At 46.4% G+C, this 25,629-nt stretch overlaps 1 protein-coding gene across 3 annotated transcripts in view; it reads right to left on the bottom strand.

Annotated features, from left to right (window-relative positions):
* The window catches only part of OCRL (OCRL inositol polyphosphate-5-phosphatase), a 566,508-nt gene that overhangs the window by 16,427 nt on the left and 524,452 nt on the right, over positions 1-25,629 (bottom strand). For all 3 annotated transcript variants that reach the window (XM_085607761.1, XM_085607762.1, XM_085607763.1), the window contains 3 exons: positions 23,936-24,020; positions 14,387-14,514; positions 8,890-9,001 (listed from right to left, as the gene is read on the bottom strand). In XM_085607761.1, coding sequence (XP_085463887.1) covers positions 8,890-9,001; positions 14,387-14,514; positions 23,936-24,020 — 325 coding nt within the window. The remainder of the gene's footprint in view (positions 1-8,889; positions 9,002-14,386; positions 14,515-23,935; positions 24,021-25,629) is intronic.

Below are 25,629 nucleotides of genomic sequence, written 5' to 3'. Positions count from 1 at the left end.
ATGTTAGTCCTCACAGCCACGGCAGGCAGCTCAAGCCCAAGGGCCGCGGCCTCCTTGCGCAGCACCACAGAAAAAGCTGCACCCTCCTCCGAAGCCACAGTCGGAGGAGAGATGAATCCAGTGTCCGGTGAGGTATTCAGACCACTGGCCTCCCCCAGTTCATCTGCCCAGTCCTGAGAAAAGTGCCCCTGAAGGGCCATAGGGTCCTCAGACCCCTCCCAGTCGCCCCCGTCATCCGATTCCTGGTAAACAGGAGGAATGATCGGAGCCGGTCGATAGACAATATGTGTCTCTTGCGGCGTCGGATGCGGCGTCGGTCGGCGTCGGGACCGGACAGGGGCTGAACCGGGGTCGGCGTCGGGGGTGGTACCGGTGTCGACGGGGGCCCAGGCTCGGGCCCCTCGGGGACCTGCGGCGTCGGGGCCGGAGCCTCCAACGGCGCCGGGGCCAGAGCCTCCAACGGCGCCGGGGCCGGAGCCGCCGGCACGCGAGGTCACCCAGTCGAGTCCGCGGGGCCCAATGGCGTGCCAGCGGGCGTCGACGGCGGGGCCAGGCTCCTCATGGCCGAGAGGAAGGCACTGACCTCCGCCGGCGTCGCGTCAGTCCCAGGGACCGGCGGGTATGGGGACTTGCGCGGTGCCTGCGGCTCCCGCAGAGCCGCGGGGGTGGAACCACCCGGACCCTCGGCCGAGTCGCGCGACCGGCGAGGGGAGTCCGAAGAGCGGTGTCGCCTCTTGGACTTCTTGGAGTGCTTCGACTTACCCGAAGACTTCGAGCCAGACGAACGACTATGTCGAGTGCGGCTCCGCGACCGATCCTTGGACCTCCTCCTGGACCGGGATCGAGAGGGGCGCGGAGCCGAATGGCAAAGCTCGAGAAGCTTGCGGGACCGCTCCCGCCTAGCTTTCGAGGTCAGGGCCATACAATCGGAGCACGACTCCGCGTCGTGGTCGAGGCCCAAGCAGTACAGGCACCGGCGGTGACGATCGGTCACCGACATTAGTCGGTGACAGTCGTCGCAGGCCTTGAAACCAGGCATCCTACCGGCACCAGAGTCGAAAGTGACCAAAAAGAGTCGAAAAAAGTTAGTCAAAAATTGACTAAAGGGGTAGCTCTCCCGGATCGGCGCTTACTGGCGCGGAAAAAAGAAGAACTGACGACAGCGAGCGAGGGCGGCGTCTAAATACTCCGACGACGTCATTCCGGCGCACGACGCCAACGACGGACGCGGAGCCGCAGACGAAGCCTAGCGACGCGCAAGGGGTATTGCTGACAAAAAATCTTCCGGATCCAGTCTGACGCCTGGGGATATTCGAAGGTGAGGAATCTAACTAACGTGTTTCTTTCAGATTATACTATACTAAAGTGAAGTATAGATTGCACTGACTCCAGTGGAACCCAAAAGGTAGGCAGAGGTAAAGTAGATAGCACCTCACTCTCTATTTAGGGTAGTGTGGTTGAGCAGTAAGGCTTTATCAGAGGACAGTGTTTGTTGTACACAGTCAGCAAATGAATTCACACCCTCAAAGACTGAACTTCAGACCAATTGTTTTTGTATAAAAAATTATTTTAGTTACTTTATTTCCTAGAACCAAGCAAGCCTGGCACAGGTAAGTGATAAATACTTTGCAGTAAATATACAGTTGTAACACAGTTTGGATTGTAATTGTATATGCACTTTGTTTTGATTTACAGTGCTGTTACTGAGAAATGCAATGCTTTGGAAATACAGCACATATACTTTGAATGAGCTTTTTTAGTAAAATGACCAGTATATTACTTTCGTATTACTTTTCTTACACAGTGTAGTATACCTGGATACTACACTGGGACATCTCCTGTAAAAAGGTAAGTAAAAGCGTATTTATTTAATACAGTTGTAAAAGGATTTCTTAGATCTTCCAACTCCACACTTTTTCATAGAAAAACAGTCAGTTATCTTATGGAGGAAAATAGTGTTATTGTTTCAAAGGTAAGTACTTTGTTGTGGGAGTTGGTATTCTGGGGTTAGACTCAGGGGTCCCCCAGGGTCAAGGATGCACTCTTTTTACACCCTCAGCTGCACTAGGGTAGCCGGGTGCAGAGTGCTGAGCCCCAATGTTATCCAATGGGGGATTAGGGGCCTCCGGTTGGTGGATGCTGACGAGCAAGCGACTGTGTAGTGGGAGCAAAGCTCCTGGATTTAAGCTCAGGGCAAATGGGGGTTTAGGCCAGCATAAAAGATGCAGTCAGCGGCACTGGGGCGGCCGGGTGCAGATTGCTGTTTTGGCGTCTGGTGCCCTATAGCTTTCAATGGGGATTCTCCATTTTGCAAAAGCACTGCAGGTGCGGGGAGGAAGGTCTTCTGGGTGCTACCACCACTTGGAGAGCTAAGTTGGGATCTTGGGGGTTGGTTAGGCACAGTCGGTTGGGCCACCTAGGGCCATGGGGCGTCGGGTGCAGGGGTGCCTTTTAGGGTCGGATCTTCTTACCAGTTCCTGGTCGCGGTTGGGGGGACATTCCGGTTTGAGGCTACAGGCGTCAGCTGGAGGCAGGTCAGGGGTCACGAGATCTTGGGTCAGGATCGCCAGGGAGACGTCCTCTTGGTGTTGGACCACTCGGACTCATGCCGTGGGTGTCGGGTGCAGACCCGTGGATCCTTGCAGAGCTGGAGTCTGTTAGTTGAACAAATCCGGTGTTCAAGGGAGACAGATTCTTTGAGAATGAAGGCAGGCACGTCCTCCGGGCTTCTCAAGGTTGCTGGCTGCAGGACACACCAGGATTTTGCTGGAGCAGGTTCGAGGTAGGGACAGGCCGGTAGGGTTGGGGCCAAGTCAGTGGGCGTCCTCCTCTTGTTAGCTTTGGTACGGCAGTTCGTCGTCCTTTTCTTCTTCTGGTTTTTTGTCCGAGTTCTTGGTTCAGGGCTACCACCTAAATACTGTATTTAGGGGGCGTTTTTAAGGGTCTGAAGGTCAGTGGACAATGGGCTACTGACCTTAGGGTGACTACACCCTTGGTGTGCTCACCCCACGAGGGGGGTGAGCACAATCCCTAATCCTGATTGAAGAGTGCCTGCCATCTGCAAGATGGCGGGCACTGAAGAGTGGGCTTCACCTCGCCTCCCCCACCGGAGGTGTGGGGTTGGCATAGGTGTGCACATCTTCTAGGTTGGCTAATTTTTCCTACCTGTCTGTCAGCCGAAAAGGAGGGGAGACAGGAAGGGGGCTTGCTCCTGATAACAGGAGAGGCTGGGTGTCGCCTTACAATGGCGTCATGGCCTTTGAAGCTCCCCTGACATAGATGGCTCTTCCTGGCCTGGGGGAGGTGTGAACATCTCGCCCAGGAAAGGCTTTGTTTCTGGGCTCAGGGACAAAGGCTTCCACCCTAGGGGTCTAGAAACATGTCTCGTGGTGGCAGGCTGGTGTGTGCCAGCCAGGGAACTTACCAGAGGCTGATCGTTTTTCAGGGGGCATCTCCAAGATGCCGTCTGTGTGCATTTTTCATTAAATCCCACACTGGCATCAGTGTGGGTTTAATGTGCTGAGAAGTCTGATACCAAACGTCTCAGTTTTCAGTGTAGCCATTATGGTGCTGTGGAGTTCGTAAGGAAACTCCCAGCACCATATACTCTTAATGACAGCACTGCACTTACAATGTTCAAGGATGGACGTAGACACTGTAGGGGTACAGGGCTTATGCACCTGTACCTTCACCACTGCTATAGTGCACCCAGCTAGAGGGGTGACTGATCTATACCAGGGCAGAGGGTTGTAGGCATGGCACACAGGGATGTGTGCCATGTCGACTCTTCACTTTGTTCTGCACCAAGACACGCAGCCTGCAAAGGTAGTGTGTGAGTGTAAAGGTACAGGGCCTCTAAGGTTAGCAAAATAAGTGCTGCAGCCCTCAGAGATCTTCCCTAGTCACAGTACCCTGGGTACCTGTGGTACCATTTACCAGGAGCATACCTGTGCCCAGAGATGCCAATTGGGTTCGGGTACAGTTTTGGGGAAAGAACACAGGCCCTGGGAACCTGGTTGGCAGGGATCCAGGGCATATCAAGTCAAAAGTGCATCAGTAGTCTGGCAAAAAGTAGGGGGGGGGTTACTGTAACAGAAACCTAGCTTCTCACAGTAGGTCAGAAGCTGTCAACTGTCGCCGCTCAAAATCCACGTAAGGAGGTGGAGGCTGGACAGGTTCGGGTAGTATCCTGCTCTCATTTATGTCAAGTCCTTTCTCTGTGTTCTGTACTTTGTTGCTCAGCCAGTGTAAGTGATGTCTCAGAATGTTTCCTGTGTGTATGTTTGAGTGGAATTGTGAGTTGCTGCATGTGGGCTGAGCAGCAGGGATTCTACTCCCGGTGGGGCTGATCCACTACAACCATCTATAATCTAATGTTCCTGTCCGGATTAAACTGAAAAATAAATCTACCATTTGGATATAACAATCTCAGTGTAATTCCTTTCTTGTATTCCATACCGTCCCCTGCTGCTGCGTCAGAAGATCCTCCCGAAGGAGCAGTCTGATCAGAGGATCGATGGCCATGCTCAGGAGCCCGGGGTACCAGACTCCTTGTGCCCAGTTCGGTGCCACAAGAATGACTTGGGCCCGGTCGCACTTGATCTTCTTCAGCACTCTGGGCAGAAGAGGTACAGGCGAACAGGAGGCTGCAACTCCACTCGTGACTAAGAGCGTTGCAGAGGGAGTGCCGCCTTGGAAATTCCAATGCGCAAAACCGCTGACATTACACATTCTCTTTGGTGGCGTACAGATCTAACCAAGTTTCTGCCCACTGCTGAAATATGCCATGCACCACGTCTGAGTGAAGACCCCATTTGTGATCCACCAGGCACCAGCGGCTGAGTTCATCCGCTCTGGCGTTCAGAGAACCTGCTGGGTGTTCCCCGATGCCAACGCATGGCCCTGGGCGACCCCATTTTGCTCTCCCAACACCCTTCCCCAAGAGCTTGGTGGTCCACGCCTCAACATCCAAAGGCGCGTTCCCTTCTGCTCCCCCAGATAGGGAATCCAAGAAGCTGGCCCATCTTGGGAAGAAGACGTTTTCTTCCGCCATCTTAGGACTGGGGTCGGTGAACACTGCATGTCTCATGGGCCATCTCACCCACTCTGTGTGGGATTCGGTGTACAGGTGCTGCCACAGTGTCCGGAGGAGGCCCAGGTCACACTCTCCCGTGCAGTTGCAGAGGGGAGAGATGCAGTAAAGTTCGCCATCTGCTATGGGCTGGACACCGCTGACTCGCTGGGTAGACCGATTTCTACGTCAGTATCCCCAAGAGGCTACGCCTGGCTGAGAACCACTGGGTTTTCTGGGGATGCCCAATCGACTCTTTTGAACATGCCCTTTGATGGCCGTCGTCTGTTTGGCGACAAGGCAGACCATGCGCTCGAGCGCTTCAAGGATTCTAGAGCTACGGCCAGATCCTTGGCCCTCGCTGCCACTTTTCATCCTGTGCAGTCTGCCTTTTGCCCCTTTCGTAGCTAGGCAAGGCGCGCCAAACCACGTTCCACCCAGGGCCACATGCCGGCGCAAGCTACCCAGCCTCTGCACTGCCAGGGACGTGGGACCCAACACCATGGGTATGGGGGCCAGAGGGCGGGCCAGTCCACCAGTGCCCCCTCTGCAGCAGCCTCTAAGCCTTCCTAGTCTGACATTTCAGGGCCACCAATTGCAGGATCCGCCATCACCTCCCCCACTGGCTCAACATCACGTCAGACAGGTGGGTTTCGCAGATAGTCTAAAGGGGCTACTCCCTCCCCATCAAGGCTACCCCTCCCTCCATGCCACCAACACTCCATCGCATGTCGGAGGATCAATTTGCCCTTCACCGCCAGGAAGTTACGGTGCTCTTGGCCAAGGGAGCTATCGAGCGAATCCCTGTCCCAGAAGTAGGTCGTGGTTGTTAGTCTGGTGCCCACGAAGGAAAAACACCTGCGTCCTATCTTGGATCTCAGGGATGTCAACCGCTTCCACTGGAAGGAGATGTTCAAAATGTTGACAGCAGCTCAGGTCCGGTCTGCCCTCGACCATGGAGACTGGATGGTAGCGCTGGACTTGCAGGACGCTTTCTTCCACATTCCTGTCCTGCCGGCCCACAGACGTTATCTATGGTTCACGGTAGGGAACAAACATTTTCAGTTTACCGTGCTCCCCTTTGGGCTTACCAGCGCCCCTCGGTGTTCACGAAAGTGATGGCGGTGGTCGCAGCTCATCTGCGCTGATCAGGGGTTCCAGTCTTCTCCTACCTCGACGACTGGTTGTTGAAGGCGGGCTCGCCCCAGGCTGTCGTCTTCCACCTCCAGACTACGGCGGACCTCCTGCATTCGCTGGGGTTTACTATCAACATGCTTAAGTCACACCTGACTCCCTTAGTTGCTCCTTTTCTTTGGAGCTGTTCTGGACACAGTGCAGTTTCGTGTCTATCTTCCCGAGCCGCGAGTCCAGGATATTTGGGCTATGATACCGATGTTTCAGCCTCTATCCCGGATTTCAGTGAGAATAACCCTGAGACATATGCGGGCTCTGCAGTGGGACCTGAAGTTCCAAAGGGCGCAGCACCAAGGGAATCTTTCCGACTAAGTCCAGGTCTCGGAGGTAACTGCGCAACAACGGCAGTGGTGATTAACAAACCAAGATTGGGTCATAGGCAGTTCCCGCTCCCTTCCCCAACCAGAACTCATGGTGGTAACCGATGCATCACTCCTGGGATGGGGCGGCCACTTGGGAGAGGCTCACATCAGAGGAGTCTGGTCTCCGGCAGAGTCTGGGCTTCATATCAACTTGTTGGATCTCCAGGCGATTTGCTTGCCACTGAAGGCATTTCTTCCCTCCCTCAAGGGGAAGGCAGTGCGGGTGTTCACAGACAACACTACTGCCATGTGGTATGTGGTACTGCAATAAACAAGGCGGGTGGGTTCGTGGACGCTGTCAACTGGCCCTTCACCTTTGGATATGGCTGGAACATCAGGGCTGTGCTAGGCCTAGAACAAGTGCCTGGAAGGAGGTCTGTGAGGGCCTCATTGAACGGCAGCAGGGGCTCCGAAGAGGCCGCTGCCATCTGAAGCACCTCCGTTAGGAGATTCGTTCTGACTATCACCGTAGGAAGCTCAAGGACCAAGACCAAGGCCTCAGCCGCCCTACACAACACCAAAGCATAGGAGGCTCCCTCCTCTGTGGCCACGGAAGGGGGAGAAAATATAAAAAGGTCTGGGGAGGTATCTAGACCAATGGCTTCCCCAAACTCCGCTCTCCAATCCTGCTCCTCCAGCTGGTCTTCCAAAGGGTCAACAGACCCCTCCCAGAACTCCTCGCCCTCCTCTGGCTGCCACTCAGGGCAATAGGGAACGCCAGGGGAGAACAGTGGTACAAAAGTATCAGTCGACGCCAGTACGGTTCAGAGTCCAAGACGAGGGGGAGTCCGGGGTTAACTCAGGCCAGAGACACAACCAGCATTTAAGGGGGGCAGAGGGGTCCTCAGAGGAATCAGTCCTGGAGGAGGTGTCGGGAGGTCGACCAGCAGCAGTCCAGATCCAGGCCTGGATCCATGGGGGCCCTGCAGCGCAGAGGCCGGAACCACCTGCATCGAAGGCCCAGAGCCCCCAGAAGAGTCCACGGGGCTCACAGGCGGAGTCCGGCTGCCCAAAGATGGAATGAGGGCTTCTTAAAAGGCATAAAGCTGGACAGGGGACACTCCGGCTCCTGGGAAGGGAGGGAAGCTCGGAGCCGTTCCAGCAGGCTCCGAGGGCGGAGCAGGAGGACGACAACTCTTCATGTCCTCCGTCACGTCCGTCGACGGATGGAGAGAAGGCGAAAAGTGACAATGCTTCCTCGCCTTCTTCTTGTGCTTCGACTTCCCGATGACGAAGACTTCAACGAGGAATGATGGTGTTGGCTTCACGACCTTCCTCTTGACTGGGACCTCGAGCGGCACAGAGCCGACTGCAGGCCCTCCAGAAATATTCGTACCGCTCCCGCAAAGACTTCATGTTCATGGCCCGACAGTTGGAGCACGACTTCAGGTTGCGGTCGAGCTTCAAGCACCAGAAGCACACAAGGTGCGGATCCGTGACAGACATCAGCTTGTGACAGGAGTCACAAGGCTTGAAGCCGATCCGACGATGGGCCATCCTACGTGCACCAGGAGTTGAACAACTCGAAAAAGTAGTCGACAAAAGTCGAAAAAGTTTTAGTCAAAAAGTGACTATGGGTACTGCTCTCTAGATGTGCACTGGCTGGCGCGGAAAAAGAAAGAACTGACGTCAGCGCACAGGGGCTGCATCCAAGTAGATACCACGACGTCATCCTGGCAATAACGACGCCAACGACAAGCGCGGAGTCGACCGACGATACCTACTGACGTGCAGAGGAACTGCTGAGAAAAGATTCTCTGGATCAAGTCTGACGCCTGGGGGTAATTTTAAGGTAAGGAATCTATAACTAATAGTCTCTTTCAGATAGACTTGCCAAGGGCCTGTCTGTGCTCCATCCAGCAGTTCCTGTGCCCTCCATATAAAGATTTCACTAGCAGCGGATCCACATCTAGTAAAAATGGTCAGAGTATCTCAAGGCGCAGAATCAGTAGGCTTCGAGACCTACGGAGACTTGGAATGGACTGGGGCATTATCTACAACTGAGTAAACACTCCAAGGGGAATACCGCCTCCAGTAATGTATGTCCATATTAATGCATGTGGTGATTAACATTTACTGCACTGCAGTGTTTAAAAGACAGATCTTAGTGAAGTGTAGAAGTGGATGACAAGATACCTTTTTAGAATCAGCGAGATTGACATGGGTCAGAGGAAGAAAACTGTGCCTGGCATTGAAACAATTTCATAAGAATAAGGGCATTTCAGGTGTATGCAATGCAACAGAAGTAGAAATAATCCTTACCTATCATGTTGGCATTGACGTTGTTATCATCTGTGTATTTTAGGAGTTCCCGCAGGAAAGCCATCAAGTACCTAAAAACATTTCTGTGGCAACGAGGCAATTGTGATATCACCTGGAGAAAAACAGAAAGCAGGAAGATACACTTATTTGTCACAATCAAATGGAAATCTAGCAGATTCAGTATTTAGAAACATATTTCCTTGCACCTACAAATATACAATATCAGCAAGTTCATTAGACAAAGAACAAGTAAACAATTTATCACAATGTGCATATAAGGAATATTTTATAATGGTCTAGATTTGTCCACCTTTATTCAAATAACAGAGCAGAAAGTCATTAAGTAACATTTTCAAACTAGGAGTATGGCCCCTTTATAGGATTGTCATAGCACCCACTTTTCATTATTTCTTGGGCCTATGAAACTTTTTGGTCCACTTCTATCAGTTACATTTTATCACTATAAGAAGGGGATTTCAGGATATCACATGTTCATATTTTTGACAGGTGTCAAGTCTGTCACTACTATGGCCAGAATATATTTTACTGGAGATGTACTTCTCTTCTCCTTCAAAGTTGCAGATATGTTCATCCCCAGGTCAAGTTTTGTCCCAATGAGCCCAACAATTACAATTCTCTTTTCCTAAGTAGCTACCGTACTGTAAGTATAACATGGGCATTACAACATCTTCAAGGATTAGAAAGTATTCAGGGGGGGGGAAATATTATGAAGCCTTTCTGCTAACGCCATGAAATGCCGTCCGTAGGAGGCTGACAAGTGGAAAGCGAACTGCGACCGAAGTCGGGACTTGGACCAGGAGGCTCAGGAGAACTGGGGACGCCAGGAACCACCCAAGGTATGTACCCAGGAACCCCACAAAGGCTGTGTGCAGAGTGGGAACACAGGCGCGTACTCAACAAAAGTCAACAGGAAAGTCGCAATTGAAGTTTCAAAGAAGAAGGACCCTTCCCAGTGGACACTGAAGAAACCCAATATTAGACAGTAGGTTGAAGAGTCACCCCACCGTGGATACCCCAGGAACCAGGATCCCTACACCAGGGAAGCCTGGTGCATAGGTGTGAAGTGACGTCGGAAGCTGCCATAGACCACAGTGGAGGACTTCAGAAAAGATGCCGCTGGTGAAGACTGTGCAAGTGTCCGGTGGAATCCAAGGGTGGATTCTTGAAGACAAGAACCTGTAAACTGATGGGACAGATTCAATGCAACTCGGAGGTGACCAGGAGGCAAGGGAGAGCAATGACCACCGATGACGGAGGATGCAGGAGTGATGATGGTGGCGTTGTCATTGCAGCTGTGGGGACCAGGCGACGCTGAGGAAGACCAGGAGCCATTCACAAGAAGTCCCATGTCGGAAGTTTGTGGTTTAAGTGAAAAGTCCTGATTTATTGCTTCCGGATCCCTCCAGTGGATCTTTATTTATTTTGGTGTCCATGAATTCATAAAAATATAGTTAATTTTATAAAGTGGTGTCAGATTTCTCGAGTGTTGAGTTTTTAATGCTTTACCCTTATTTCTTTGTTGATGCCGGCCTGCTCAAAGCCACAGTTACCCAAGGTTGAGCTAAGGTTTGGCAAACTAAACCAGACTGGTCCTTAAGGGGTTTGTACTATATTACATGGTGAGGTCTTACAACCACATCATATAATAATACCCCATTTCCTCACATTGACCGAGGCTAAAAGATTGAGATCACTGCCTGAATGTCCTGGACTCTTCTTTCTTGGGGAAAGGCACAACACCAGACGGAATCCAGAATGGCATTGATGAAAGGGAGTGTATGAAGAGTCCGGTTAGACTTCAGCATGCTAATAGTGAATACAAGTATGTTAGGAGGTTCACTATACAAAAATTCCAAAAATATACCGCCTGTATTACTTTAAGTAGGCGGAATGTCTCGCCATCTTACTAACGCTCACTAGGAGTCCTAAGAAAGCCAAGAATCAAAAATGACTATGAATGCAACTACATTCACATGTATTACTCAAAGATACAGACTCTACAAGTTCTGCTCAGCAGCATGATGTGTTGGATTATGCGGATGGCCCTCCCCGCTAACCACCAATGATATATTCACAAGCAATCGAATGTGGAGTACACTTTTGTGTACGAAAGCCCAAATTGTGCTAATTTTCAGTTCATCTCTATCTCTACAAGTCTAAATATCGTGACACTTTGTAGACGCCATCCTATATTTCTCCGTAAGCGCCTCAGTCAGTTTCACTGAGGTCAACGCACGAAGATCTTCCTTGCTTAGTGTTTCCATCTATGTCCCGGACAATTTGATTGCATCATCTACATGACTGATTAAGTCCCCTTGTTTAGTGTTGACACCAAGACGCCCTTTGATCATCCCTCGTTTTTAGCGCCCTGAAGAAGGTGCGACCTGAATACTGACTGGGGTCATCACCGAAACACGCATCGGTGCAAGCTCTAGAGGTCACTATGATAGGACCGTTGTTCACAGTCACTGTTCTGTAAAAAAACAATCAGTTATTGGAGAATACATCAACTCATGACTTGGATATATATCATTGGAATTAATAAATACAATCTGAGGTCCTCCTGAATATTGTGTAGGTTCTGGCTCTCAAGACCGAAATATTGCTTGCCATTTTTAGAAAGTGTTGTATAAATGTGGTGTGCATGAAAGTGTTGACTAGAGGTATTGACATTATTAACCCTGGTGTCTGCTCTTTATCATGATTCTCCATCGTGTTTTTTCTAAATATTGATATATGAACATATACAGATGTGACTATATATTTTTTAAATATATTTTGAATTTAATACTGATAATAAAAACGCTAACTTTTATGTTGTTTTCTTTATTTCTGTATCCTTGAGTAATATACGTGCATGTTGTGTGCCGTATGCCACTGATTTGCCTGCCTGTCATCAGAATTCCACAGGGGCCCTCTTTCTTTTTGTATTTCTCAGGACATTCACGATAGTCTGGAGGTGGGTGGCGACTACCTGTGGTGAGCCCGCCTTCAGCATCCAGTCATCAAGTTAGGGGAAGATTGGGACACCTAACCTCCGAAGATGTGATGCCACCACCTCCATCGCTTTTGTGAACATCAGAGGGCACTGACAAGTCTAAAGCCGGGTACATCGAACTGAAAATGCACCTGTTCCACCATGAACTGCAGATACCACCATTGGGCCCGCAGGAGGGTTATGTGAATATAAGAGTCCTTCATGTTGAATGATATCAACTAGTCTTCAGGGCAGACAAGATCTGGGGCAAAGTGAGTATGCAAACGTGTCCTTCTAATAGAAAGGGGACAGGTCTTAAATAGGATGAAGGCATCTGTGTTGTGACCCTGCTCTCTTTGGACTGCTCCAGAACAGAGTCTGCTTTATCAGCAAAAAGGAGAGCCTCAAACAGCATGTCCATAAGAGATGACTGAACATCACCTGTAGATCGCAACCAGGTGTGGCAACGAATAGTGACTCTAGTACCAATGGCTCGTCCAATGGAATCTGTGTTATCCAGACCACAACGGATTGCAAATTTAGCAGCATCATGGCCATCTTCTATAGCCAGGGCCAGTAAAAGATGAAGGTGTTCCGAGACACCTGGGAAAACTTGAGCTACAGAAGCAGAGCATGGAAATAGTGGCACAAAAGGCAACTGACAGACCAAACAGCCAAACTTGTGGAAAAATTCTAACCAAAGGTCTTCACTTTCTAAGATTGGCTATCATGACGCATTGAAGGGCAACAGGGGGGATCAGTATGGGCTCGTCCCAGTTGGAACACTTCAGTTAGAAAATTGTTTTTGACCTCCAGCATGGGGAGATGAAGGTGGAGAACTTAGGCGCCCCTTTGAATAACCATCGTAAACGAGTCACTTTCTTCAGTGGCAGGGTCTTGGGGTGAGCCTAGACCAATGTCAGAAGACATGTCGAGGCCACTGGCATCCTGGAGGATATTATACCAGTTTTCATTATGATAGGGTTAGCAAATTCATCTCCAGCATCATTCTCATTATCAGAGTCGTCCCAAATAAGGGATGTAATGTATGAGACCTGCCCTGCAGGACCAGGATGCTGAGCAGATCAGATGGTACGGGCAAACGCTGCGGTTCAATGGACAAGAAGTGTCAATGTGCTGTGCCTCGTGCTCCAGCTTCAATTGAGTCAGCATTGGCGTCAATGTTCTAGGATACATTGGGCCCGCAGACGTTCCAAAGGGAGTCAGAAAGGATCTAAAGCGATAACATAGCCTTATGGAACTCTTGGTTTTACCTCGGTTTCGCTAATGGCCCTGGAAACTCTTGTTGCACTGGAATAAGTTGTGGGATTGACTCAGATGTCGACTGAAATCAGGAGCAACATCGAGAGGCATGGCATTGCACTTGCGCCTTCTCAGGTGTATGAGAATGGAGGGGAAGGGGTGAGCTCCACGATTTTTTATGCTTTTTTCTTCGACTTACCCAAAGATTTGGAGCGCCACAACGATCAACCTCAGGACCAACTTCTGGACAAGGAATGGGATCGAGACCGATTTTTGGACTTGGACCGGTTTTGCGCAATCTTCCAAAGCTTGGTGATGCATAGCTTTGACACATGGTCCCAAATGGCTTACGGAGTCATTGACGCATAGTCACTGCAGGCCTTAGAGTTGTGGCACAAGCCAAATCACTATACGCAAACCTGATGTAAATTTGTCACAGACATTTGCTTGCGACAGTCCTTGCAAGGTATAAACCCTTGAAGGTGACATGTACCTTGCACGTGGAGCAAAGATGAGATAAAAGGGTCTCAAAAGAGATGAGAGATAGTACCGAAGCGGAGTCTGGAGGTGTGGAAAGAAAGGAATTTATGTCAGTGTGCAGAATTGGCACCCATATTGGCCACACTGCACCACCTGGCGGCCCATAGAGGTACTGCTAACATTTTTCTGGATATAGTCCGACACTTAGGGAAGTATTCAAAAGTGAGAAATAAGGGGTTAGAAGACAATCTGTAATAATTTTACCAACATTGAAATTTCTTGGCTAACGCCTGCCATAAAAAAGGGACGAAGCTAAGTTTGCATTTCTGCGCTGAGACTACTGGCAAATGGTTGGAACTGGCTAAATGCCCCATGTAGCCGCAACATTACAGCATCTTGAATAGGTACAGTAATAGATTATAGAAAATACCATTATAATAAGCATTTGCAAAGCTAATTCAGTGAGCAAGACCAATTGGCCTTGGTAATGCTTGCTAATAAAAGTAAGGCAAAGCTACTGAAAGAATGGTCCACAAAAAGGTAATGAGGGTAAGAATGTACATCGCAAAATAAAAAACCGTTTGAACATCCGCTTATTTTAGTTTTTTCAAGAAAGCGTGATGTGTTTGCTAATGTACGAGACCCACAATGTAACATTATATTCCCACACACAGACACTATGGTGCAAGAAATACATAGGGCCCCTAAAAAAAGAGTTCTGAGAGATAAAGCTGCTTATTTTGGTAGTACAAATACCTGTTTGCAGCATTGGCTGTCAGATGAGACTTCCAGGCAGCGTTGGTACTGCTCATAGCAAATTACTGGCTCTGGCAAAGCCTCCAAGAAAATCAGCAGTGCTTCAGCCACTGAATGGTTGCTGCCAGCTGTGTTACAGCAAGTTAAGGAGTTTCCATTAAATACCGCATTGGCTCATGGTTCATGAGAAAAAATGTTTCCACTGATATTTTTTCTTAGTTTTACAAAACAGGTAGCACATGTTTGCAAATTCAACATTAGAACCATGAGAAGAAAAAAATTAAGATGTGCAAAGTGAATTGATAATTCCAAAATTCTGAGTGGAGGGTCAATTATAAACAATCTTTAATAGCCGTTTTGTACAAATGGAAAAAAATAGCTCAACATTGGGGCTGCCATCATCATATTGACAAAGCACCATGCACAATATCTATTGAAGTAGAGGCCCAGATTACCTCCAACAAATGGCAGCTGGTTATAGACCAACCACAATTCAGTATACCATTAGGTAATTCATCAAATCAAATTCAAAAGACAAAGGGAAGCATATCCATTGGCCAAAACCAAGATACTCAATGTGTCTGAACACTAAAGTTACTGCTGAGCTAAATCAATCTTGATTATAGAACTTCTTAATATCAAGTCTGTTCAAAAGACCCATTCAACTATCTTCGCATGAAATGACTAAGACATTTGGTGACAAATTAACTGGGGCTGGATGCTTCTTCTCGTACAGTTCTGGAGAAGCCCAACAGCAACTAAGTTTAGGATGGAAGGCAGCCAGTTTAAGGACTTGAAAGACTATACAGATGATGGTGGCAAGGGACATCTTGTGCCGTACCCCATGTGTGTTATTAGTGTAGAAAGCCTCTTGGCCTTTTTCAATGAACATTGAAAAAGGCCAAGAGGTTGAAACACGTTATTGTAACAAGACTGTCCTCGTTGGTCGCGGCACCCACGACGAGAGATCGGTAACTTTGGCAGAAACGTGAAACGAATATCTATCTATCTATCTATCTATCTATCTATATATATATTCACTTAAAAAACCATAGGTTTCACACACGTTATAATTAGGAATTAGCATTTTAAAACCTTGCAAATTCACTTAAAAAACCATAGGTTTCACACATGTTATAATTAGCTGGACATTTCCCTCGTAAAAAACCATTGAAATTCCCCCGTTATAGTTAGTGCAGGCAACTATAACTCACGCGACCGCAATCCTCTGCGGATGACGTCAGATATTACATCACTGTATTTAGACACCTATTTACGCATGTCTTCTTCCATTAATCTTTAGCTATACATATATTACAAATATTTATTTTTCAGAAAGACACATATGTAATCAGTGATGTAATATCTGACGTCATCAGCAGAGGATTGCGGTCGCGTGAGTTATAGTTGCCTGCACTAACTATAACGGGGGAATTTCAATGGTTTTTTACGAGGGAAATGTCCAGCTAACTATAACATGTGTGAAACCTATGGTTTAAGTGAATTTGCAAGGTTTTTTAAATGCTAATTCCTAACTATAACGTGTGTGAAACCTATGGTTTTTTAAGTGAATTTGTATGGTTTTTTAAATGCTAAGTTATGTATTTATTAATATTTTTTTTTTTCTGGTTTGTCACCGTGCGCGCTCTGTGGCGCCCACGATGCGTTATGCGTACGGTGCGCGCACTCCGCGATTTTTCGAATAATATATTGTTATTGTTTTTTTTACCCTTGGGGGTCCTTCAGTGACCCCCTGACAAAGGCTAGGGGGTCAGGAACTGTCCATCCTGCCCCCTTTTCACGTTTTCCACCTTTGTTTTTCACTGCCTCAGACTGCGAGAGACAAAATGGCGGCCGACACTTCCTGATTTCGACCGATTCGAATGTTTACTGGCATCTAACAACCAATCAGAATTGCGCTCGCGCACGGCACCGTGCGCGTACGGTATGCTTACCGTACGCGCACGGTGCGCGCTTATAGATATATATGTACTTTTAACTGCAATTTTCTCAGGAACTACTTAACAGATTTACACCAGACCTGCAAAAGGCACATCCCTGACCTGAGGACTACCTCTCTGCCAAATTTCAAGTAATTCTGTTCAGCCGTTTGGGCTGTACCTTGGACTAAAGGTCCCTATGGAAAATTGCATGGGAAAAACGCATTTTGGGACCCCCCGTTTTTCTCAGCCCCCGCTTGACGAATCCCCCCCCCCCCCCCCCCCCCCCGAGACTTTCAGGGTAGGAGCGGAGGAAAATTTCGCGAGGATTCATCAATCGGCGCAAAAGTTATTCCAAATAGAATGTTGCGGATTTCCTATGGAAACACGGTCCTAACTATAACTATCTACTGGCGACCACGAGTAGATAATATATATATACACACACACACATATACATATACACACACATATACATATCTTACCTGTGTAAAACTTAGATTATAATTGTAATGGCATGCGTGATAAAGGTATATCCGTGGTAAAAATAAAACAGTGTGGTAAAGGCATGTTCATGGTAAAGAATTCATGATAATGGTAATGCGTGTTTATGACTGCATAGTAAGGGCTGTTTCCCGTCTATTTGATGCTCATCAGAACTGGGAATGGACTAAGGGACCTCTTAGGGTCCAACCACTGTAATCTCGCCACTCCATTGAAGACATGAGACAGAGGTCACTAAACAAACATGGGCAATACCAGAGGTTATGAAACCGGCAACTCAATAGAACCAGAATTTCCACCTTGACAACCTCAGCGACCCAAGCTCCACTGCTCTACTAAACAACCTTGCCAACATTGGACTGCAGCAACTCGTCACCACCCCCACCCATAACGCGAGACACATCTTCCTGGAGGAATCAACATCCGCTTCAGTCACACCACGCAACCCCTCTGGATGGACCACGACTCTTCTCGAAACCCACCACACACAAGCCAACGCCACGCGCAGAAACGGGAGCACCTCGCCTCCGCCCTCAGCCGCACTCCTCCCACCACAACCACCACAACCAACGCCAACTCTACAGCCAACGAACTCCACAAATGGATCGCCTACTGCACCAACATGCTCACAGCCCTCGAGAACACCAACAGACAGCACACCACGAAAGCCACCTGGTTTACCACGGACTTCCGAGAATCCAAGCTCTCGTGCAGACGACTCAAGAAAGCATGGAGGAACAGCAAAACCCCGGAAGCATGCACCACCTACAGGACTGCCACTACAGCACACCACAAACTCATAAGATCTACGAAGAAGAACTTCATCCAGGACAGAATCCTCTTCAAGCTGAGCTGGGCGATGGCAGTGTGCAATTGCCCTGTTCACAGGAGCCCCTGTGCTAGGCTTGGACCATGTGCATAGGAGGACATCAGTCAGTACTTAATTAAAGGGCTGAAGAACTTTGGTCAGAAGATTAGTTCAGACCTGCTCGGAGGGCAACTCCAGTCCAAGGACATCTGCTGCTCTCCTTACCACCATGGCATAAGACAAAAAACCCTCCTCTGTAGAAACAGTTGGTGGAGAGAGCATGCCAGAATCTGGGGATGTGTCCAGCCCACTGGCTTCCCCAAGTTCCTCATACCAGTCCATTTGTTCCACTGAAACATCCTGATGTTCTAAAGGGGCCATAGACCCCTCTCCCGTGCCTGAAACGTCCAGGTGACAACATAGAACCTCTGGATTCTGCCGGCGCTGGTGTCTAGCGATGCAGATCTGACTCAGTCGGTGGGAATAAGGATGGGGCCGGCGGCGCCGACTTCAGGTCCGGCGCCAGGGAAGGTCACGTTGGCACAATCGGTGTCGTCCCAGATCCGGAATTGGATCCTCGAGGTCTCACCACAGCAGCCATGGCTGGAGTAGACTGCTTAGAGTTTCTATGCTCCTTACCTTGTTCGAGGACAGATGACAGTCGAGGCGCAGATAAAATCCGCTTTGATGACTTCTTCTTGTGCCTCTTAGCAGAGTGACCCGAAGACCTCGAGTGGGAGGAAGAGGACTTAGGGCTCCGGAAGCGGTCCTATGACGACCTCTTATTCGATCAGAACCAGGATCTCCATAGAGTCTCGCTGGCCGGTGTCGACTGCCTGGCAGCAAGGAGCTTCACAGCCCACTCTCACAAGGCCTTCGGAGCCATGGCCCGACAGTCCGAGCACTGCTTCGAGTCATGGTAGCGCTTGGGACATCAAAGACGGACAAGGTGGGGGTCAGTTACCAACATGGCACAGTGACAGGCGCCACACGATTTAAACTCTGTCTTTCTAGAAGACATCCCTTGACGCACACATTTTTTGCTCAACACAAAGACAAAAAGCCTGTCAAGTAGAGCCACGGGGTAGCTATTCTCCGGACCAGCACTTAACTGGTTCGGAAAGAGAAGAACTGACGTTGCGCGCCTGGGTGGCACCTATATAAGTGACCGCGATGTCATAACCAACGCCGATGTCACACGAAGCCGAATGTAGCTCATGATGGCACGGGCATGGGTACGGCTTACGCAAAAGTTTCCGGATCTAGACTGACGCCTGGGAAATTCAAAGATAAAGAATCTGCAGCTAGAAGTTTTTATCACATAAATACAATTCATCGCAGCATTTCATGCTTATGTGGCTGATTATAATATGAGGAGTTGACACAATGTTGTAAAGCAATTCCTGTGCATTGTATACATTTCTGATAGTCCATGTGGACACAGACAATAAGGAGGAAAGCAACGTCCAGCAATACCAAAATCAGAAGGATTATGTGCAGAGGCAGCCGTTCGCTAATGCTGAAGAAAGAATACATGTATGGATAGCGCTTCTTCCAACAATTTCGGGTCAGAAATTTAATAACGCATCATCTCTGTTTTCAAGCTAAAAAATTCATAGTCTCCCGAGCTAAGGATCATGGCGTTCTTCGTACTCTAATCCACTACATTGAATCCTTCAGATTTTGGTATTGCAGGAAGTTGCTTTTCTCCTTATATGAAGATATTTGTTGGAGGCTTCAAAATAGCACTTTGGATTTTGTTCCAACCCTCTATAAACAGAAACCCACAGAGGAGTCCCGCTTTAAGTTTAAAGCGGCCAGCCAGCATTCAGGGAGCTTTTTTTTAGTAGCCCCTTAATTAAGCGCTGCACATTTTTGGACCTCCTCCTTGCTGCAACATCATATGTAAAAGTGATGGCTATTGTAACCACTCTATCTCCACAAGAAAACAAACCTTGGACTTCATTGAGGAATAAAGCCCTACATTGGGTAGGCACGAGAACAGACATAACGGGGGCTGTCTGATGATAAAGAACTGGTCTAAAGTAAATTGGGAAGGCAAAGGTCAAACATCTTTACCAAGTGATTGTGTAGTATTATCTTTCAAAACTCCACGCGTAACGGAAACTATACTGCATAGATTAGGGCCTATGAGTGTTTTACCTCATAATATTTCAGTTCTTCCTTTAGGCTATTTCTATCAACCTGTGTATAAATATATGGAACCAAGACTCTTGACACAGCTCATACCCAGGATGTTGAATGACTTTCAATATCCCATTCCAACATATAATCGTTATGATAATTTGTCAGTCCAGGACGGCCCGGACTTACTTATAAAGGACCTCTATGAGGACACTAAGGGTAAGGGCATTAGCTCTTGTATTTCAGAGGAGATGGAGGCCAAAGTCAACTCACAGATAATTAACGAACTAGCACCACCACATAATACATCTATTTAAGAGGGGTTAGAGATAAACACTAGATTACAGATTTTTAACGAACCAGAGTCACTAAAAATACCCCTATGGCCGCTTTAAGAATAAGAGCCCCCCCCCCCCCCCCCTTCAGTTGAATCTAACAACCATCGTATAGATAAGCCTGTCACCAATTCAATGGGTTTTGTATTCCGGAATGTGGCAGTTCTGCGTAACAAAATAAATACAGAATGGCTGGATTTTATTGCTGGGTTCCATATCTTATGTTTCCAGGAAACTTTGATATTGGACCTGGTTCATATCAATGGGTACATAACTTACCATGTTCCTGCGGTTCCATCTAGTCATGGTATGCCAAAGGGTGTTATTTGGACTTGTGTATCTAAACATCTGCCCTTTACAAAGATTAGAATGGTGGTGCATAATTCGTTCTTTCAGATATTTGTTTGTGAAGTCTCCAACACTATAATATTAGCAACTATACATTTTTCTAATAATACCACGATGTCTGACATTACCATCGTATTTCAATATATAGTTATGTGATCTGCCCTCGAAAGGGCCTGTTGGCTAACTAATACTAAGAACTAATTTTTTGCATAATTGTAATGGGGAGAAAATAGCCGAAGTACTATTTAAATAGGACTTGACATTCTCTAATGAGGTCTCCCCCACCCCCGTTTTATTTAAACTCACTTTTAATAGCAGAAGCCAGCACAGTGTTATAGATTTTTTTCTTACTGATAGCTGTTCTTCCAGAGCTCATAAATTTGTAACTCATGACCTCTCATTAAGCAACCATTATCCTCAGAGTATCCAACTTACCTATAACTCTACCTCACAACCAACCTTTAAGTAAAACCTTAGCCGTGGTTGACAATATTGAGTTAGCTTCCCGGAATGGTTATATCTTGTGTTGGACTCCGCTTGAACCTGAACGTTTCCTGAAGCAATTAATATGCTTACATAGAGATGCTTTTGAGCTATGTCTTAATGAGACAGCTGATTCACACACCCGTAATGAGGCTTTAATGGAGGACAGAAGGGGGGGTTAAGGAAGGACTCTCGAATTTAAGAGGGTGGTTTGACTTGGAAAGCTCGAAATCCCACAAAAGACTACAGGAGGCGTTGCATAGGTACCAAGTTGAGGTACAGTTCTGTAGCGCTGAATATTAGAGAGCTGTGAAGCAGAGAAAAAAATCCTTAACAGACAAAGCTTGGGAATCTGTGCATGAAGCATGTCTGAACAAGGATAATATTGCATTCTCGTGAGTGGCTAATTCTCCAACTTTAATGGAGGAGGGGCGACCTAGGCTAGAGATAGCAATCATTGAAAAGGTATGGACCGACTATTTCTCTGGAATATATTCTATTCCTTCTAGTGAGATGGTGACCCCAGTACTTAGTGCCGATGATAATCCACCTAAATATTTAAATAACAGCAATATTGACCTCTCATTTAACCTACTAGAAGTTATTGGGGGAATCAACACTAACAAAGGGGGTAAAGCTCCAGGCCTCGATGGCATCCTGGTGGACATGTTTAAAGGTAATACTTTATTATAGGGACCCTTACTGACTCTGGTATGGGGCGATTATTGTAGAATAGATCTCCCACCAACTTGGGCAATCAATCACAGTCCCTAATTATAAAAAATGTGATCGCATTAATCCTGCGTGCTACCGTCAAAATAGCCTGCCGGATTATCTTGAATAGACTTCAGGATTGGGCGGAATCAAAACTAAATCCTCTGATTTACAGTACGGTTTATGCCTCTGAGTAGGGACTATAAAACTGAGACTAAATTTAAGTTGCATTATTAGGTAATATACTATAATAAAAAAGAATAACATTTTTGTAGACCTTTCATTTGCTTTTGATTGCGTAAGCCATGGTAAGATTTGGAACATTTTAACAGATTTAGGGGTAGAGACATCTAGTATCCATTTTTTAAGGGAGCTATATGGAGGTAGTAGGGCCAAAGTTCGCTATAGTATTAATGGTGAGTGCACACAGCCCTTCTGCATAGTGCTCCTTTCTTATTTACCTTCTATATATTAATAGTCTAGGGAGTGAATAGGCCAGCAAATCTATGGACCTTCACAAACTGTCCATCGGCCCATTCTGGCCCTTCCTTTATGTGGACGATGCGGTCCTCATGGCTCAAACACCTTTGGGCTTAAAAGGACTGCTCTCTAATTTTGTTACCTATAAGCAAAACCAGAGTCTCTTAGTTAATGAAAGTAAAACATACATCATGAAATGTGGAAATAGGACAGCAAAAAGTCACAATATTAAAATATCTGATGTAAAGATTAGCACTACAATTACCTCTTTTATTTGGGTATCTTGTTTGACAAGGAGGACACATGGATGCAAGTTGTAAAGATTAAGAATCTTCCGTTTGGAAAATCGCTTTTGTCCCTGTTAAATTTCACAAGAAAGCTAGGTACAAACCTGTCTTATGAAATGTTAAAGATACATCAAGCACAATAACTATCCATTGTTACTTACGGGACGGGTGTGTGGGGACATGCTATCTGTAAGATGCTTTCAACTGTAAAAAAAATATTTTTTAGGCACCTCCTTGCCGTACCTAAATGATGTTGTTCCTTTGTTTGACACACAGTATTGGGACTATTATTTCTTGTTGATATAATTAAGATACAACCCATTCTGTTATGACACAAAATTTGTACTTCGGAATTAACTGGTTTTTACCGAACCATTATTAGAGATGGTCTTCACTTAAGTCTTGCACTTCATTTCCCATGGCTACTTTACATTAAACAATTCTTCTCTGATACGGGACACCCATTATATTTCGAGCAGCGTGATCCTTTGATAGAGCTAAGCAGGAAAGACTTGAAAGCTAAGTGCCGGGCACACCTGGAAGAACTTAGGATGTCTGCAGAACTGTTAAAACCTACTGTGTTAAAAAATCAATCCATTCTCACTACATTTGATATGCAACTTTATCTTAAGTAAATTATAAACCCCAAGCATAGGTTGGTATTACGTGCTTCAGAATGGACATCTTTCACAGCTTTATCGACATGAAGGACTGGTCCCAACCATTAGATAACTGCCCTTGCGACCAAGTGTCAAAAGAGAGTACTTTGCACATGGTGTATCTTTGCAAAGCATATACCAAACAGATTAAACATTATATTGTCCCACTGTTAAAGTCTTGCGATTTTAAGCAATGGCGTCCTGCATACTTGTTTTTACAACATTACCTTTTTGGGACATATGCTACTCTATGTCAAGTTTTTTGTGGGTGGTGACTTTATAGAGAAAAAAGCTTTAATTATGTGCAATAATATACATAAAACAACATTTTTAGACTATGTTTTTAACTTATTTATGTATGTGCGATATGTTCTTATCTTTGTATAAAATATTTGATGCATTATGATTAATACATGGTCAAAACTTGCTTAGCTGCTTTTGTTTAGAATATGTACATAAGTCTTTTTGTTTTTATGATTGTAATTAAAAATTATTTGACTTAATGTCAACTTAACAATTTTTAACAGAAAAAAATAAATGAGGAAAGAGATCCGGTCAGCCAGTCGCACATTTAAAAAAATAAGTCATCATATGGTATACTCTGTCAGACTGTCAGCTCTACACTCCTAGTTATGCTTTAAAATATTGCATTCTAACACACACATTAGACTAGACAAATATATACCTTGCAACCTCTTGTTGGGCCTAGGTTGGGCTCAATGTCAAGTTTGTATGGACACAACAAAGAAAATGACATTTTAAAATGAAGAGAGCAAAGGTTTCTGTGCCAGTGAAAATGATATTGATTTCTCATATTTTTGGTAGTCAAAATATTTGAAAGGATACGGATTGTATCTGGAATGCTAGTGTCGAGGCAGTCAATGATCTTCTGAAGCTCATCTTGCAAACCTGGTGTTTGGAACAGATCCTCCTGTAGAACAAAACACAAATACAATTAAAAAGACACAGCGTATAGGGTGGGGCATAAAAGAAAAACAAATAATTGAGATTCATGAATGAGCTCTACAATCCTTTCAATGTACTGCTCATAACTTCACTCATGTTTTCACAGATGACATCTCAAAGGATATCACAGAAGACATCATGGAAGGCATTGCAAATGTGAGCAATTGCATGATACATAAATCCCCCATGTCCTATTATTTATGAAAAGATGGATATGTTTACAGTAGCACTGATCATTACTGATGTGACATCCCACCGTCATTCACACCATGTATGAATTCATTAACGTCTTTTAATGCACCTTCATAGTCTACTGGGCTCAACTATGACTAGAAGCCCATCAGCCTGGTCCTATTCTCAACAGTCCTACCACCAGAGCTTACATGACTCTTTTGTGACCAGAGGCATCTGGGTGCAATGCATACCCTTCAGCCATGGACAAACTCAGCCCTCCTTCCAGCAGAGCCCCATTTTCATCTGAGCTCAGTGGGCTATAAGCACACAGCATGGCCTTTGGACTTATCTATACACAGAAGGCATGTCATTCCCTGTAGGTATTTCAGACAATGCTTACCCTATAACTGCAGAATTAAGAATGGAGGACAGCTCTTGACAACTAGTGATCCTTGCTAATATCGAAATGGTATACGTAATTAGCAGCAAAGTTATCTTCATAGCCAATACATCTGGCCTGAAGGTGTGATGAGCCCCAATGTACCCCAATATAGGCCTAGATAGCTACACAACCTTTTACCTACATTTGTCCTACCTTGTTCTACATAACGGCTTTAGCGCTGACCTTTTGCCTTGTTAGGTGCCAAATAAATGTTGTGGTTTTCTTCGTAAACTAGCCTCATCTATTATGCATGAGGATTCTCAGTATCACAGCAGGATTCCCATCTCCTGTATAATAACGATATCTTCCTCCTTGGACAATAGGCCCACAGTAACATGACATATCTAGATAGAACCCCTGAGGGTACCTTACGGGTATAAAAGCACCACATCTTCCCTGGGTAAACCAGAGGAGAAGCTTCCATGCTGACACAAGATGCTGAAGACCTTGCACGCAGACACTCCAGCAACCAGTGGTCTGACATCTTAGTGTGGTGTTCAACTCGAGACCAAGATGGGGTCCTTCATCCTCTCACATCAGGCTCTTTGCTAGGGGAATTCTTGGCTTTCCACCTACACACCTGCTAGGTACACTTACCTAGGGTTAGCATCTTAGGAGTATGTATGCTAACTGCCATGTATCTATATTGTGAGAAAGTGGCTCTGTATATACTGTTCCCAAATAGGTACAGGGTGTACAGAGTCCACAGTCCCCAGAGGTTTGGCAGAGGCTAAAGTTAGATATAACCTTACTCTCTAAAGTGGTAGCTTGGTCGAGCAGTAAGGCAGTATCAGAGGACAGTGTAAAGCATTTGTTGCACACACTCAGTCAGCAAATGGTCTCACACACTCAATAACTGAACTCTAGGCCAATGGTTTATATATAAAAAAAATATATGCTTATTTTATTTTGGAACCAACAATAGGTATTAAAATATACTTTCTCGGAATGAGATGCT

This window comes from Triturus cristatus, chromosome 5_2 (genome assembly GCF_964204655.1).
Source record: "Triturus cristatus chromosome 5_2, aTriCri1.1, whole genome shotgun sequence".
Classification (NCBI taxonomy): Eukaryota; Metazoa; Chordata; class Amphibia; order Caudata; family Salamandridae; genus Triturus; species Triturus cristatus.
This window is presented reverse-complemented; position numbering and strand designations above follow the sequence as displayed.